This window comes from Phlebotomus papatasi, chromosome 2 (genome assembly GCF_024763615.1).
Source record: "Phlebotomus papatasi isolate M1 chromosome 2, Ppap_2.1, whole genome shotgun sequence".
NCBI classification, from domain to species: Eukaryota; Metazoa; Arthropoda; class Insecta; order Diptera; family Psychodidae; genus Phlebotomus; species Phlebotomus papatasi.
In genome coordinates this window covers 54,674,986-54,691,901 of record NC_077223.1, presented here as the reverse complement: position 1 = coordinate 54,691,901, position 16,916 = coordinate 54,674,986, and the positions used below count along the sequence as shown (strand labels likewise).

General features: G+C 33.9%; 1 protein-coding gene across 3 annotated transcripts in view; it reads left to right on the top strand.

The window, feature by feature from the left end:
• LOC129801725 (protein Smaug) overlaps window positions 1-16,872 on the top strand; it is a 28,084-nt gene extending 11,212 nt beyond the window's left edge. For all 3 annotated transcript variants that reach the window (XM_055847018.1, XM_055847017.1, XM_055847016.1), the window contains exons 4-5: window positions 2,188-3,429; window positions 16,205-16,872. In XM_055847018.1, the coding sequence (XP_055702993.1) occupies window positions 2,188-3,429; window positions 16,205-16,727 (1,765 nt within the window). In that variant the 3' untranslated portion in view covers window positions 16,728-16,872. The remainder of the gene's footprint in view (window positions 1-2,187; window positions 3,430-16,204) is intronic.
• The last annotated feature ends 44 nt before the right edge of the window (window positions 16,873-16,916 follow it).

Genomic DNA, 16,916 nt, shown 5'->3' with positions numbered 1-16,916 from the left:
TTCCTTATTCGGGTCTAGAAATATCAAAAAAGTCACAATATCTGCAAGGAAGCAGAAAATCGAAAATTCACGATTTTTGACCAAAAATATCTAAGCTCAGGAGCTAATTGGGATCCTGGAAAAAATATCCTAGATTTGGACATCCTTATAGTTTGTACTCATCCACAAGAATCGGAATTTTATCGATTCTAAATAATCCAAAAAAATTGTTGTTTCCATGAGTACCCAGAGTCCCAAAGGAGACGATAGAGTTAAGGCCTAAAATCTAAGAGATGTTACCGGAATCATAATTGCGAATGGTCTGTAAAAATTTAATTTTGGTCAGTAAAAAAAAATCCACTTTGATCAGCAAAAAATTTTAATAGTTCAATAAATTCTTAATTTCCACTCGCTACTTAGGGGGAAGTGGGGCACCTTTGAATTTAATATTAAGCTTTAAAATTGAGCTTTTGTTGTCCATTTTTAAATGGAACTGAACCTTATTATGCTTATCATCATATAATTTAGCTTCGTAATTGGTTTATAGAACTAAAATATATTTTGAAAAACTCCAGTTTTAAGAAGAAAGAAGACTTATTTTAAACGTCCTCCACTTCCCGCTACCAATTTTTATTTCTACTTTTTAATTCTGTGAGTTTCCAAGAGAAAATTGCAATTTCCATTAATTTTTAGGTGTGATTCCTTGTAATCACACCTATTGTAATCCTCGAATTTTCTCAAAGTGCTCAGATCGAGCTGAAATTCACAGGGTATATGTTTTGAGCATCCCTGATGCCGAAAATCATAAGCCGGCAATTTCAGGTCCGGCTGCAGTCCGGCCGTCCGTAGTACGCAATATCTCTAGTTTGGAAAGAGATATCTTCATAATTTTTTTTAAAATATATCTACTCACGCGTACGACGATTTCTGTGCTATTAGTTTTTTGAAAAACCGGTTCTAAATCGGTTAAAAATCACGTTTTGTAGTTTATTTCGAAATCTAAGCATGCGATTTTGATTTTTTGTATGTTTATGTTATAGTCCAGAAATGTAGACCAATTTAAAAAAAAATTAAGACATTCGTCGAACAGTTCTCAATATATTTCACTTTAAAGATTTCAATTTTAAGAAAATTTGCTAATTGCGAAAGGCAGGAAAAAAAGCAGGAGAAGCGGCGTCGGACAAGCTTTTCCTCTCACTCTCCCTTTCTCTCTCTCTCTCTCTCTCTCTCTCTCTCTACATAGTGAGCCTATATTCGAAGATTTGTAAGATGATATATATACAGTTCGCGATCCGCGATTTTTTCGCCGATCTTCGCGGGTCGCGATTTTTTTCGCGGATTTTCGCGGGGCGCGAATTATTTTGCGTATTGTCGCGGGACGCGTATTTTTTCGCGAATTTTCGCGAGGCGCGATTTTTCTCGTGGATTTTTACGGGGTGAATTTTCGTGGATTTTCGCGTGTTGCGTATTTTTTCACGGACTTTCGCGTGGCGCGAATTTTTACGAGGATTTTCGGGGGGCGCGTAATTTTTCGCCGATTTTCGCGAGACGCGTATTTCTCGTGGGTTACGAATATCTTCGCGGATTCTCACGGGTCGCTAACAGAGGTTCTAAACGTACGCAAAGTTTGAGGCCTCTATCTTTCATAATTTCCGAGATAATCGACTTTAAAGATTTTCAGACACTTATGCATTTCTAATTAAATTTTTTTTTATTTTCAAGTTAAATTTTGCACATATCAAGCTTGAAAGAGGCTCTAAATGGATGTAAAGTTTGAGGCCTCTATCTCTAATAGTTTCAGAGACAATCTACTTTATAGATTTTCAGACACTTTTATACATTTCTCATCCAATTTTCCTCATTAATAACGATAATAAGTTACATACAATTTAAACGAAATTTGCATTATTTATGTATAAATATCGTTCGAGTTTACCACAATCCGAATTTGCAACGAAGGAATCACACCTTTATAAGCTGATCTTGGCTTATTACTGGCTTTTCAAGTCTTTTTGTCTTGTCAAAAGAAAAGAGCTGTCTTTGCTTCGCCTCACGTGATACTCATAGGAAATCTCATTCAATAAAATTTCCCTCATTCAATTCATGTTTCATCCAATTGGAAAAAAATTGTTTTATTTGACAAAATGAAAAAGAAAAAAAGTACTTTAAAAAAAAAAAATTAAAGTGGTCCATTTTATCAACGGATAGATCTCTTGGGCACTGGATGCACAATCTGGAGGAGTACATAAGTTCTCCGTACAGCAGCAAATCCCAGTCCAATTGCCTTTTGGACGCCAATGGAGGAAGCACAAATTCGAGCACCTCTACACTGTGGCAAAGTCCGGCAACAGGGAAGGGTGAATGCGGAGGCGGAAAGTGGGGTGGTGTCTTCTGTGATGACGGTGCGACGCCTCTGAAAGATTTTCGGAAGACTATTGGAAAGAATGTGGAGTTTAAGGCTACGGGTGGAGGGGGTCCGCTGTATGAGACACCCTCGGATGATCAGGATGTGTCTTTCTCGAAAAATGGTACGGAAATTCTGGATTTTGATGACGAAAATAAGTCCAATACAAAGATAGCTTTTGAATCACTGACTTTGAGGGATTTACTGGCTGTGCCCAGTTTCCTCGATGGAGCTGCTGCGGTACTGAAAACTAGAAGGAGTAACAGTTTGACGACAGCTGCTGGACAGGCGGCTACTGCGAGTTCGGCCTCAGCTGAAAATTTGGCCCAGATGATGCAGAAACCGCGAAGCTTTTCCCTGACAACTGTGGAAAGTGCCCATGGGGTGCAGAGTCTCACAGCTGGTGGTTCAGAGACGCGTTTGGATGACTTTAGACCCAGCTCTATTAAGCATCCTGCTCATCAGTCGGGTATGAGTGGAATTGGACAGTGGCTCAAGAGCCTACGACTGCACAAGTATGTTTGGCTGTTTACCAACATCACCTACGAGCAGATGATGGACATCACAGAAGAGCACCTACAGAATCTGGGCGTGACAAAGGGAGCTCGACATAAACTGGTCCTTTGCATTCAGAAACTGAGGGAACGTCACAGTCGGCTGCTAGAGATCGAGAAGGGTCTGCTTCAGGATCAAACCTTTCTGACGCCGGCTCTCGAGGAATTGGCCAATGTAGTGCTGACGCCTATGAAGCCTGTCAATCACTATGGCAAAGATGATGTGGCAGCGCAACTGTACAAAGTTATCGAACTGATTGCTGGGCTTTTAGTTAGTAGAGCAGCAGCGGGGCAGGGTGATGAGGAGAGTACTGGAGCCTTCATGTGGGTGTTAGAGAAGGCGTTGCACAATGATGCCTTCGTGGCGCAAACGAATCAACTGAAGGAATTCAAATACAAGATGTCCAAAATTAAGATGCAGTTTGGATTATCAGCAAATTCCTCCAAAGGACACTACAGCAAGACTCCAATCAGCACCATGGGAAAAACAAGGTTAGTTCAATTTCCTTCTAATCTTCTTTATTTACTTTGCCAAATTTCTAATTCAAAATGGACTTGCAAAAAAATTTCAGCCTTGTAGAATGTTCGAACTTGTGAATTCGATTACACTGAGAAAAAAAACGGGAATGCGATTAACTTTTTTTCCTCATAACTTTAACACTTTTTATGTGTAAAAAGATATCAACATTTTTTAATGTTAATTTTACACCTTTTGAAGTGTAAAATTAACACGAAAGAGGGTAACTTTAACCCTTAATACACCTAAGCATAATATTTACACCGATTTCGGATCAATACTTCAGGGTAAAATAAACATTTCCAGAATGTTATTTTAACTTTTTCGGATTTCTCTCAGTGTACCCCAAATGTAATTTCTCTTTGATTATTTAAACAATTTAACAACCAATTCACAAATGATTTATACCGATTGACCACCCGGAAATTGGCCTAAAAGAATGTTAAAATAAAATAAAAATAATTGCTTCATTAGCGATTCATAACCGGTTAGATCAGATTGAGACTTGTAGGAAATTCCAATAAGGCTGAGTTCTATCTCTAATCATTTGGGCTCTAGGCGTGGTAAAATCATGACGGACAGAAAAAATGGTCCCCGAGAGGTGAAAGGTGGCAATTTTGGAGGATGAAAAAATCAAGAGATTAGGGAAGACTGGGTCAAAATGTAACAAAACGGATATTTTATTTTTTTTTACAAGCTACCGGTGCACCTCCGAAATTTCTAATTAGCATAGTTTTATAGGAAATTTATTGCTCTACAACTCTGTGAAAGTCATTTTCTTCTATTTTGTAAGGAAATATATTTATCGAGCTGTTTTATAAAAGGTAATTTTGTGATCATTCTCAAAAATGCTGGGGCAAATAGTATCAGGCATAAGATACTATCATATTTTGATTCGCTTTATTACGGGATTCCGTAAATTTAAGTAAAATACCTAGATTATACATATTTTCATAGGAAATTTGTTCTTCTACACTCAATAATAGGGAAAACCGGAAGTCGTCGGGACGAGATAATCACTCAGGGAAACACATCAACTATCATCAGAGCTTTCGGCTCGGTCTCCAAGCCTTCATCAGTGGCTGGAGTAAAAAGAAGAAGGAGCCGTTTTTATTTGGATCTTTAAATATTAACAATTTTCTAACAACTCACTCAAGTCTTGCAATCTTTCTCTGAGACTCGTTCAGGGTTTTGGTCAGGATTACACCAGGGCATAAAAGGGAATGGGGGCACTTTTCTTACACTGTATTTTATAATTTTTTTTTTTTTTTTTGTATTTGGCACAATTTTTGGATCTTTTTCTTCGTCTTCAATCTTGCTGGGAATTTCTCTTTGTTAGTAGTACTGGGGAGTCCAGAGGTGAAGAAACGGTTTTTACATTCGAGATTTTTTGACCGTTGATGATTTGAATTATTTTCTTGTTTTCTCTGCAGAGATCTGCAGAGATCATACTCCCCCTAAAATACCATCAAATTCCATCCGTTTCATTTGCTCCAATTAAGGCTGCGTATATTGTGGAGAGCTTTTCAATATCTTGTCTCTTGTTCCGACGACTTCCGGTTTTCCCTATTATTGATTGCAATTAACGTCGGCTTATACCCACAAGTTCTTCTACACCTTTGTAAAACACCTTTTTCTCCGTTTTCTCTATCTGAGCGAGAAAAACGCATTTTAAGCTATTTTACAAAAAAAAAACACACACACACACAAAAGACTGCAAATCGTTTGACCAATGCAAACAACAAGTGGCGACACATAGCATTGACGTTTCTTTTCACCGTGGATCATCAGAAATTGTTTCGGTTTTTGTTACTTTTTACCCCAAGTGGCCATTTTTAATAAAAGAATTTCTGGAGAAAAGAATCTTTGTAAAATTCTAAAATAGATATCGGATTCGTATTCAAAGAATATCCAGGTAATTTGGGAAATATTCACCAGTGCATCAAATTTAAAATAAGTAGCTAATAATTGATGTCTCCTGCACGGAAAATATTTCAAAAATAAGGCTAAAAATTTCGATTTTTTTTATTTTCTAAATTACTTGTTCGAATTCTAAGAAACTTACGACATTGAAGAAGGTCAATGGAGGCTGTCTATGGAAGAAATTTTGAGCCGCTATCTTGTTTACCTTGGCAGATATTGAATTTTGAAATTTTCGATTTGTGACTTGTTGCCCCAGTCTCCCCTATAGTTATACTGCTCTCTTTGTTCGAAAAATAAATGTAAAAAAATAATTCAAGATAATTTACTGCTTATCTCTCAGTTTCTTTTTAATTTTAAACAAACGGAAAGCCATTCATTATTTTCCCATTTTCGTTAATATTTCTAATTTATATACATATATCCACGGTTCCATTCCATTCTATGTACAGCCCCGCTATTGTACTAATCTATGTACATGAAACAGGGACATGAATCAGAAATATATTAGGTTTTTTAATACTACATACCATTTCAAAATGACAATTTTTCATGAGATTCGTGGTTGGGATTTTAGAAGAGTTGGCAAATGCTTGATGATGTTAAAATAGTGATACTTATTATCTTTGGAAAACATTTGAATATTTCGTTACCCGTACATTGGATAATTACCAAATTTTTAGCAGATAAAGATCTCAATTTCAGAAATAACATCTATCAAAGTTAAAAGTGTCTAATTCAAATTACAATAGTATCGATTTGAGCCGTCGTTATATATATTTTGGAGAAACTGACACACCATCGCACACATTTATGAAATGCGAATTTTACTACATAATAAGCGACACATCCAGGCTAATAAGGATGCTGTAAAACAATTCGATTTTACAGGAAAATAAATCTTGTGTTACTATATATTTCGCTTTTTACTAAAGCTTTTAAACTCTTGGTAAATTCGAACACTTTTTCTGCTTTTTTATCATATTTTTTTTTTTTAAATTCTTGTTGTGAATAACAAATTATTTCTCTGTGAATATAAATATTTAATTTATAAACTGTTGTTAGCTGATATAAACGACCAATTATTATCAGTTAATTCCATTTTTTATTTAGGTATTAGTTATCTCAATAATCCTTTAAGAATTCTATGTGAACTTCCCAATGTTTCCTAATTTAAGCAAAAAAAAATATATAGGGTAAAGGCTCATAATTTTGCCCAGTCTTTTTATAAGCATCGATGTTCCAAGTTTGAAGTGCGATATTTTCAATAATAATTGGCTTTTTATGTTACTCTCTTTTCAGAACGGTTGTTTAGAAACTTGGCAAGGGTTTATTGTCTTTGTTTTTACTAAAATTAGTTTTAATACGTTTAAAAATGAATTGATATATAGAGGTGAATTTGTCTCGAATTTTAGACAACTTGATTATTAATTTGGACAACTTGGCTGTAAATTTGGACAGCTAATCTGCCTCAACAGGATGCCCATTGTTCTTTATTTCATGAACCAATCTTACCAAGTCCTCTTCTTGTTCATGTAAGGGAAGAATGTCACAAGAAGTCCGGAAACTTTCCATATCATTCATTAAAGTGAGTTGACTTCGGTACTCCAAGTACGTGCGGATTCGTTCATTCCCTGGCATTTCCGGGAGACTTTCAAGGCATTTCTCGCTACATTTCTTTCGTAGAGATGATGCTCCTTTGTTTCTCCAGGCATTTGTCCAACCTAGTCATCACAAAAGCTAAAATTTCACGAAATTTCGTGAGAAAAACACCTGTCCAAAATAAGGAGTATCACCTCACTGGTGAATGTCCTAAAAAATTTCCCATTTTTCACACGAAAAATCTGATTCACAAGGCAAATCTCACTTCAGGTCAAATGTACAAATCACCATTAATGTTAATCAACACAATATTCAATAATATCACTCAAAAAAGCGAAGAAACATTGTTAGTAGTTCATCACAGCTAAATAAGACTGATGTAAACACGAAGTTCTGTCATATTTCTTTAAAAAAAAACAATTCATTAAGATCTTCCAAAAAGAACAAATATTTAGATAGATATCACTATTCATCAAATATGGGAATAAAAATCCATAATTTTAAAAAATATTTTTAGTGTCCAATTTTATCCTAAAAGTGTCCAAAATAAGAAACTGGACAAAATTATGAGCCTTTACCGTATATGAATTTATTTGCATAATTGTATAGTCAAGAATTCAATTATCCGATTAATTTAATTTCAAACATCAGCAACTTTTTTAATCCATTTGCGTACAGAAGCCACTCGAGAGTAAACTCCAGGAAATCCTTTCCGTCCGCAACCTAATCCCCAGGATGTAACACCATAGAGAATTCCATCTTTAACTAAAGGCCCACCTGAATCTACTGTTTAATTTAAAAAAAAAAAAACATATTTTAGAGTAACTTCATGAGTAGTGGGTAGCTTAAAGCATTTAACAGACCTAAGAACAGGCGCCAAATAGGACTACTTAATAATAAATTTGCGCACACGATTTAGATTTAATTTATTTGCTCTGATTCAATTCAATTGCTTGATTGAATTGTCTAATTAGATTTAAATAAAAGTTGCTTGAATTGTAAATTGTTGATAAACAATTCATTCATAAATACACATAACCTCTGACTGGAAAAATTTACATTTTGAAATTTTAAGATTAAATTTCGATCATTCTTAAGGCTGATTTTTCAACAGATTTTACTTAAATTTTGATTTTTTGCATGGTCAAGAAATTTCCAACTCAGTTGCATCGATTTTAATCAATAAATGAATGGTTAAAGTAGCTATAATTGATTTTTTTTCCAATTATTTTATGTAATTGCCATTTCATTTCTTTTTTGCTGTCGTAAGGGATATCAACCTGCTTCCTTTTTCTCTTCAGTTCGAAAAATTGTTACATCGCCTTTAGAATAAACCAAGAGACAAATTAATTGAAAAATAAACGTACAAAAGTTTTATATCACTTTATTATGCCTATAACCGTCTTATAGCTAACTTTTCAGTATACGAAAGGCATAAAGGGCATAAAGATAAGAATTTAGCAAATGATGGCTTAGCAATATGTATTCTAACCAAACCGTGACCGGCCCGTATCTTCCACTTTGTGAGAGAAGATTTTACGCGAGCTTCTCTCTGTGACATTTTCTCGTATTTTTCCCACCTTCCCGCTCTCCATATCCACGAATATTGGAGAAAATCATGTGAGATTTTCGTGTGGAACTTTTTGTGGAAATCGTTTTTTGACATTCCGTGCGCTGTTTTTGCTCGCAAAAAACACTTAATACTGAAGTAATTATGAATTCAATGAATGAATAAACAATTAAATAACAGTGTTACAAGCTTTTATTTATTAATCGCGACTCCTCTTAACACTTAAATGACTGCAACGGCATTTCATGCCAAATTTCTCTTTTTAATATTATACTACAGTAAAAAAACTTAAAGAAAGACCCTTTGCATTTGCACCAAATCAACTATAAATACGTATTTATACGTGTAAAGATTTTCTTATTTTCTTGTGGTTTTGTATAAATTTTCTGAAAATTGTCAAATAATGCTAAAGTGAATTTTCAGATATTTTTGTAACAAAAAACCAGTTTCCATTGAATTTTTCTTTTTTTTTTTAGCAATTTGACAAGGATTATTGGATTCATATCAATATATATTTTCCTGTAAAATTTAAAAATTATCATTTATAATTTGCGCTTTTTTTGAAAATATTAAGTAAAATTCCAACAGAAATTCGGAAAAGAAAAAAAAGTGTAAAGTTAATTTTCACCTTATTTTTCTCTGCAATATAATTCAGCAATAATTCTTATTATTTATTTTTTTAATATTTTAACATTTTCTTGTTTTTTTTTTTTTGTGATTTTTCGAACCAATTTTCAACCGATCAGGCATATTAAATGTTAAGAGGTTATGAGTTTTCGCCAAGAAAAGTTTTCTTAGTCGCTAATTTGATATTGTTTTCGGATTTGACTAGTATTTTTGTAACATTTTTGCAATACTTGAGAACCTCATCAAATTTTCATGATATTTTCGCAATGTTTGATAAACAATTCACTCGCACTTCCGATATTTTAATGGCAGTTTCAGGATTATTCGATTATTAGAGAATTTAGATATAGAATTTTATTCCCTTTCAGAATCCGATTTTATCTCTACAGGAACACATACACAAACTACGAAAAATACAAAGATCATTAAAAGTTTTAAATTTAGTAGATACTGATATACATACAATCACTCAAGAGTAAAATTCAAAATTGATATGTTTTTCGCGGAAAATTCTAGACATTATCCGTTTTCTTTTCTATTTTATGTGGAGCATTTGAAGGAATTTTCTCAAATAAAGACTTTATTAACCCAAAGGAAAGCGTTTCAAGCATTGTAAATAGTTTTTCAATTGAGAAGGTACAATTTTTATTAGATTGTAAGTCGAATAAAAAGGATAATATAGATGCGAATATCAAGAGTTTTACTCAATGTATTTTTTTTCTAATTTAAGGAAGAACACGTAACTACACGATTTTTAAATATTTGTTCAATTATTATCCATTTATTAATTTTATAATAACTGGTATTATTTTGCTGCTTAAAATATTAGTTTTGTTGGTTCTTGAGATCTAACAAATTGAACTTTCTAAAAAAAGAACCTTTTCCCGATAAACTCTCTATAAATTATGCGATCTTTTTTCTCCAGTTTCAGTTAAAACAAAAATTAGGAGTTTTAAAGAGTTCATGGCCAAGAAAACCGCTAAAAATCTGTTTAATTTCGTATTTATTAAGAATATAAATAGGTTATTCAAAGATCTAATCATTAAATGGCCACAACAGTTTTCTTATTTATGAGAGCTGAAACAAAATAATATTAAAATAATAAACAATTTGGAAAATGATTGGTATCAAACTCAAAAAGTTAGAGAAATAATAAGAGATAATGAGAAAAAAGTTCAAAATTCCTGCACAGTTTATTAAGAAAAAAAAACTTCATTGAAATTTATAATATTATAAATATACGGAAATTGTATTTATTAAAATAAATAATCATTTAAAAACCATTTAAAACTTTAAAAAAATGCGATATTTTAATTTATTTGCATATTTTCTATGTAAATTAATCAAACTCTCACCGGGAATGCCACTCGAGAATTCTCCCCGGTTTTTTATGAGAAAATTTCCAATCGAAAATTTCGTGGATACCAAATAGACGAGTTCCACACGGAGAGTTGGCTTTTCCTATAAAATCAAACTCTCACATCTGGAGGATACGGCCCCAATATCCCAGGTCTGTGAAATACGTAATAACGAATAATATGAAAATGATACTGTACGTTTGCAAGCATCCATTCCGCCTTCATCGTAGGCAGCACAAATCATCCTTGATGTAACTAGATCATATGCTTTGTAATGTGTAAAGCAGTTGTGTCTTGGGTATATGGGTACATAGACAGCACGCAATACCTTTGATACATGATATTTCTCACCCAGCATACCCCAACCGGAAATCAGGAAGACTGAATCGTTATGTAACATCTCATCTTGTTTTGGTAATTTAACTGCTTGAATATTTTTACCAAGTTCGAGAGGTTTAATAAGTTTACAAATTGTGAAGTCGTAGTCATGGCTAATTCCATATCTATATTTTGGATGCGGTATAATTTTAATGACAGTAACTAGAACACCGCCTTTATATTTAAAGTTAGAACCTGCTCTAATTTTGAATCGATCTGATTTTTTTACTGCACTGTAAAAAGGATTTATTTTATATTAGTGAATATGTTCTACAAATGATTTTACAATTCATACGTGCAGTGACCAGCTGTGATGATATAAAAAGGACTGATTATTGTTCCACCACAGTCATGACGGCCAGAATATTGCAGTGATATTTGATAGGGTATTTCACTTATATCCACTTCCATTCCACCCACAATTTTTTGTAAGGAATATACTTCTAAAAATCTTATGAAAAATATACTTGTAATTAATAACTGTATCATTCTGCTACACAATTGACGTACTATTAACAAAGTTTTTTGAGCTCAATCTTTTATAGAAAAATTCACTCTCGTAAAATAGTACTAAGCGTTTTTTATCACAATCATTAATTTATTTATGATGTCTGGATTATTCTCATATAGATGAAAAGGGCTGATTTGGACACTTTTTGTCTCTTCTTTATTTTTTAATTTAATTTTACTTTTATTTTACTTTTTTAAAATTTATTTTAATTTTAATTTAAAAAAAAATGTTTTTACGTGTAAAAAACAATCAAGCATAATGAAATTTTTAGTCTATGTTCAGTTCATAGATTTTTAAAATACTTAAAAATTTCTTTTCGAAAAAAATATTACAAAATGGCGGACTAATAGGGTAAAGGCTCATAATTTTGCCCAGTCTTCTTATAAGCATCGATGTTTCAAGTTTGAAGTGCGATATTTTCGATACTAATTGACTTTTTTGTTACTCTCTATTCAGAAGGGTTGTTTAGAAACTTAGCAAGCTATTTATGGTCTTATATTTACTAAAATTAGTCTTAATACGTTTAAAAATGAATTGATATGTAGAGATGAATTTGGCTCTTTTTTTGGACAACTTGGTTATTAATTTGGACAACTTGGCTGTAAATTTGGACAGCTAATCTGCCCCAACAGGATACCCATTGTTCTTTATTTCATGAACCAATCTTACCAAGTCCTCTTCCTGTTCATGTAAGGGAAACGTAGAATGTCACAAGAAGTCCGGAAACTTTCCATATCATTCATTAAAGTGAGTTGACTTCGGTACTCCAAGTACGTGCGGATTCGTTCATTCCCTGGCATTTCCGGGAGACTTTCAAGGCATTTCTCGCTACATTTCTTTCGTAGAGATGATGCTCCTTTGTTTCTCCAGGCATTTGTCCAACCTAGTCATCACAAAAGCTAAAATTTCACGAAATTTCGTGAGAAAAACACCTGTCCAAAATAAGGAGTATCACCTCACTGGTGAATGTCCTAAAAAATTTCCCATTTTTCACACGAGAAATCTAATTCACAAGACAAGTCTCACTTCAGGTCAAATGTACAAATTACCTTTAACGTGAATCAACACAATTTTCAATAAATATTCAATAATATCACTCAAAAAAGCGAAGAAGCATTGTTAGTACTTCATCACAGCTAAATAAGACTGAAGTAAACACGAAGTTTTGTCATATTTCTCGTAAGCAATTGCTCACACTGAATTTTCAACAAAATAATTTCAACTAAAATCATATTCAAAATTTAACGTATTTAGTGTTAAAATTTTCCAAAAAGAACAAATATTTAGATGGAATTCATTATTCATCAAATATGGGAATAAAAATCCATCATTTTAATCAATTTATTTTTAGTGTCCAATTTTATCCTCAAAGTGTCCAAAATAAGAAACTGGACAAAATTATGAGCCTTTCCCCTATGTAACTAGTTCTCTTGAGTGTCTCGTCACAACATGTCTGAATTGCGGAGTGCAGATCATAATTATTGTGTGTCATAAGTGTACTCGTATTTCTTATTTAACGAAAGAGAAACTGGCAAAAATTTTTAAAGTAGAATTTTTTATTGTTTTTTTTTATTGGGATTAAAATGTAGACTTCAACGTGCTGTAAAAATATTTTTAAAAAATGAAAGAAGGGAAAAGAATATTTATTCAGAATAAGGCATATTCTTAAGGTATGTCTACGTCACGAATTCGTGCATTTTGCAAAATATAGGATGCTCTGCTATCTCTTTTTTAATGCAAATTGTTTTTTTTTTCAATCCGACCATTAGTAGAGTTGGACAATGTTCTTGTTAAATAATAATAATAATAATGACAAACTGTGTCTAAAATCTATTTGATTTTTTCTCGTAGTGTTTCATTCCATCACTAATTTATCGCTGTGAAAAATATCTTGTAATTAAATTAAATTATTTTCTTTGGTGGAAATGGTTTTATAATTCTATAACTTTGTTCTCCTGGTATATACTTATTATATTAACATTATTATACATGATTTTATGAGTGAAGAGCTTATTAGGTGAGATTCTTAACAATCTCACCTACTATATTTCTAACAAAATCTCATGTCCTCCGATCGGCCCCAAACTATGCCAGAATGTGTTTGGCCACTTCCTGATCACGAATATATAGATGGCTAAAAACCGTTCCCGTCCGTCCGTTTGTCCGGCCGCTCTTTGGAGCTTAATAGCTCCTGATCTATGAAAGATATCGACTTGGAATTTTAGGCAAAACATATCGAGTGTAAATTGGAACTTGGTGCATTGACCCCCCACCCCCACCCCTCCTTCCACCATTTTGACTACATCTATTTTTTGTTTTCTCAACAGCTCCGCCCCTATGGCATCAATCGGGCTCAAATTTTAATATGTTATAGCTGGGCCTTAGGGCTTTCGATCAATACCAAACTTAAGGTCCCCTGACTATTTCGTCCATACATCCATACATAGGGGAGATCAGGGTACTTTTAGCCAGCAAATGAAGCTTTTTTTTCGAGCATGATTTGTGAAAAAATGATAAGATTTGTCTAATATTTTTATGTTTCATTAGTTGCATTAGGATATTGGCTATATGAAACAGTGTAGTTCAAAGCTCTAAAATCCTTGCCTTTTTCTAGAGAGGATAATTAAAAAAGTATGACACATTGGCTACACTTGCCCCGGCCTGGGTTGATATAGCCATTTTTGGGGTACTAATTGCCACCAAATATGCTAAATTTGCCACTGATGCTAAATATGTCACTTAAAGCTAAAGAAAAGGGCTTTAGCCGACTTTTTTGTGACATTTTTGTACACTACCATTCAAAACATTAAATACACCTTCTTAAGTTTAAATACACCTAGTTTGGACCAGGAAAACGCTGTAATATCCAGTTCTATTGACTAAAATAGTTTCATATATAAACCTAAGAACAGTTTTAAACAAGATTTGAGAGAATACCTGGGGTAAAAAATTTATAATTTGAGGATCAGTCAAAAATTAGCTTTTTGGACAAAAATGCAAAAGTAGCCCCACATTCTAAAACTGATCTAATCTTTTAATAATCATTTAATATAAGCTAAATACTATTAGTAAATATTATTAAGAGTCAGAAAAACTGAAAATTATGCCGAGGGAATATTTTTGGTACGGATTGTGGTCGGTTTCAGGTGTGATCTGTTCTGAAAGGGGCTTCTTCTTTGAATATCAAAATTTCCAGCCCAAATTCTACTTTTTCATATATATTTTTTTATTATTATTCAAATTACTTCTTATTATTGTTGCAATTTCATTTCTTTTACTTTATTATTTTATTTTAAAAAAATGAATAAGATCATCAAATTCAGTTCTCCTAAAAGAATACTTCTTTAACTTTGATAAGCGCCTCACATATTCGAGGCATCCTGTTGATCAATTTCTCCAAAATGTCTGAAGGAACTCTGCCCACATATCCTGAAGTGTTTCCACCAAGGTTGGAACTGATTTCGGCGCCTTCTCTCGAAGCATTTGGTCGAGAAAATTCCAGAAAATTTCAATGGGGTTACAATCGGGTGATTGGGGTGGCTAATGCATGTAGTTTAGGACCTTGCGTTTCTCTTTCTTAAGAAGAAAGCCTTTACAAAGCTTTGAAGAATGCTTGGGATCGTTATCCTCTTGAAAAACAAACCCACGCCCAATAAGCTGAATGCATTGACCACCCCAGTGACCCGATTGTAGTCTCATTGCAATTCTCTGGGATTTTCTCGACTGGTCGAGACTGGTCGAGAAAATCCCAGAGAATTGCAATGAGGCTACAATCGGGTCACTGGGGTGGTCAATGCATTCAGCTTATTGGGCGTGGGTTTGTTTTTCAAGAGGATAACGATCCCAAGCATTCCTGAAGAATTCAGCATTTCATAAGAAAGAGAAACGCAGGGTCCTAAACTACATGCATTAGCCACCCCAATCACCCGATTGTAACGCCATTGAAATTTTCGGGAATTTTCTCGACCAGCTATTGGGATGCGTTCCTACTTCATTAAAAAATACTTTGCTCATTGTACATTTAAAGGGCAACGAGAAAAATCCACTGTCTACTTCTACCCCTGGCTAATTGTACCCCGGTCTCCTACATATCTTTTTAACAATTCTTTTACCTCAACTAGAAGAGAATTTAATGCTGAATAGAATAAATCTTTATTTAATGCTATCGTACCATAAGTTTTTTCTTATCTTTCTTGCAAATTCGATAAAAGCCTAAATATGAGAAGTGGATATATCGCGCCTCAAAGTTCTGGATGTCTAGTATTTCAAAATTAGTCTTCACATATCTTACTGTGTTATCACCCTTGCACATTAAAATTTTAATATTATTCACATTAATTGTCGCTGATGAGAGTCCAAATGTGTAATTTGTGTGTTTGAATCATTTTATATTCAAAATTTGGTCTATTTGTAGATAAAAAGGTAGACTTTGCCCGCAAAATTTGATATAAATTGATTTATAGCATTAATGCGAAAAATTAATGCGATTTTCTCTTTAATTTTTTAATGTGAAAAATATTTATGCTTTAGGTAAATTTAAACTTATTTTTGCAAGCCAAGTCCACTTCTTTATCAATAAATAGAAAAACCCCAAATATTAAGTGACTCAATAAGACACAAATAACATATTTTGACGCTCACAAGTGATAATTAATATGAATCACATTAAAATTTTAATGTGCAAGTGTGATAACGCCGTTATAATGAACTCCAAAAACTTATCAGAAGTGGAGATGAAATGGGATCATTATCTGTATTTTTTTTTTTTTTTTGAATTTTTGTAGGTGGACCCCTAGTGCTAAGCCTCACAAGTCCAGCGATAAATGCAGCCGCAAAAACTCCACCGGGACAATTCCCTGCTACCCGTTGTCTCTACAGCAGACCCCTTACCCTGATCCCGATCCTAAGTATCATCCAGTGCATCATGGGGCACCGCAACATCATCACCATCAGACACCTAATCACTATAGCAAGTCTTCGTCATATCCTAACTTCACCACTTCAAAACCCAATCTCCCACAGCACGCCTTCCCCACCCAGACTACCCCAACCTACCATAGGCATAGCCTAAATAGCCTCATGGGGGCTAAGAATTACTTCAACAAGGAGAATGTGCAGAGAACTCCGGCAGCTAGCGCTACTTCAGCAGCGCCGACCTTCAGCAGTGTCTTGGGACAGCAAAATTCGACGGAGACGACGAAACCTGCGTCCAAGGAAGTGGGTAAGAGTGCCAAGTCAACTATTGGGGAGATAAACAGTCGCCTGGAGTTTCTGTGCCTGCAGATGACTGAGCAGGCCATTAATTGAGTGGTTTGGTGGGTTACTGATTAGGCCAATTGTTCAATGTACCCGACGGTAGGAGGCTTTTTAGACTTCCGGAAGCTCAAGAAGTAGCCCTACCTGTGATGTTCTCAATGTATCTATATTATGCGTGTTTTGCGTGTTTTTACAACCTGAACTGGGGATTTGAAACTCATCCATCCTGTGTATCTTGAT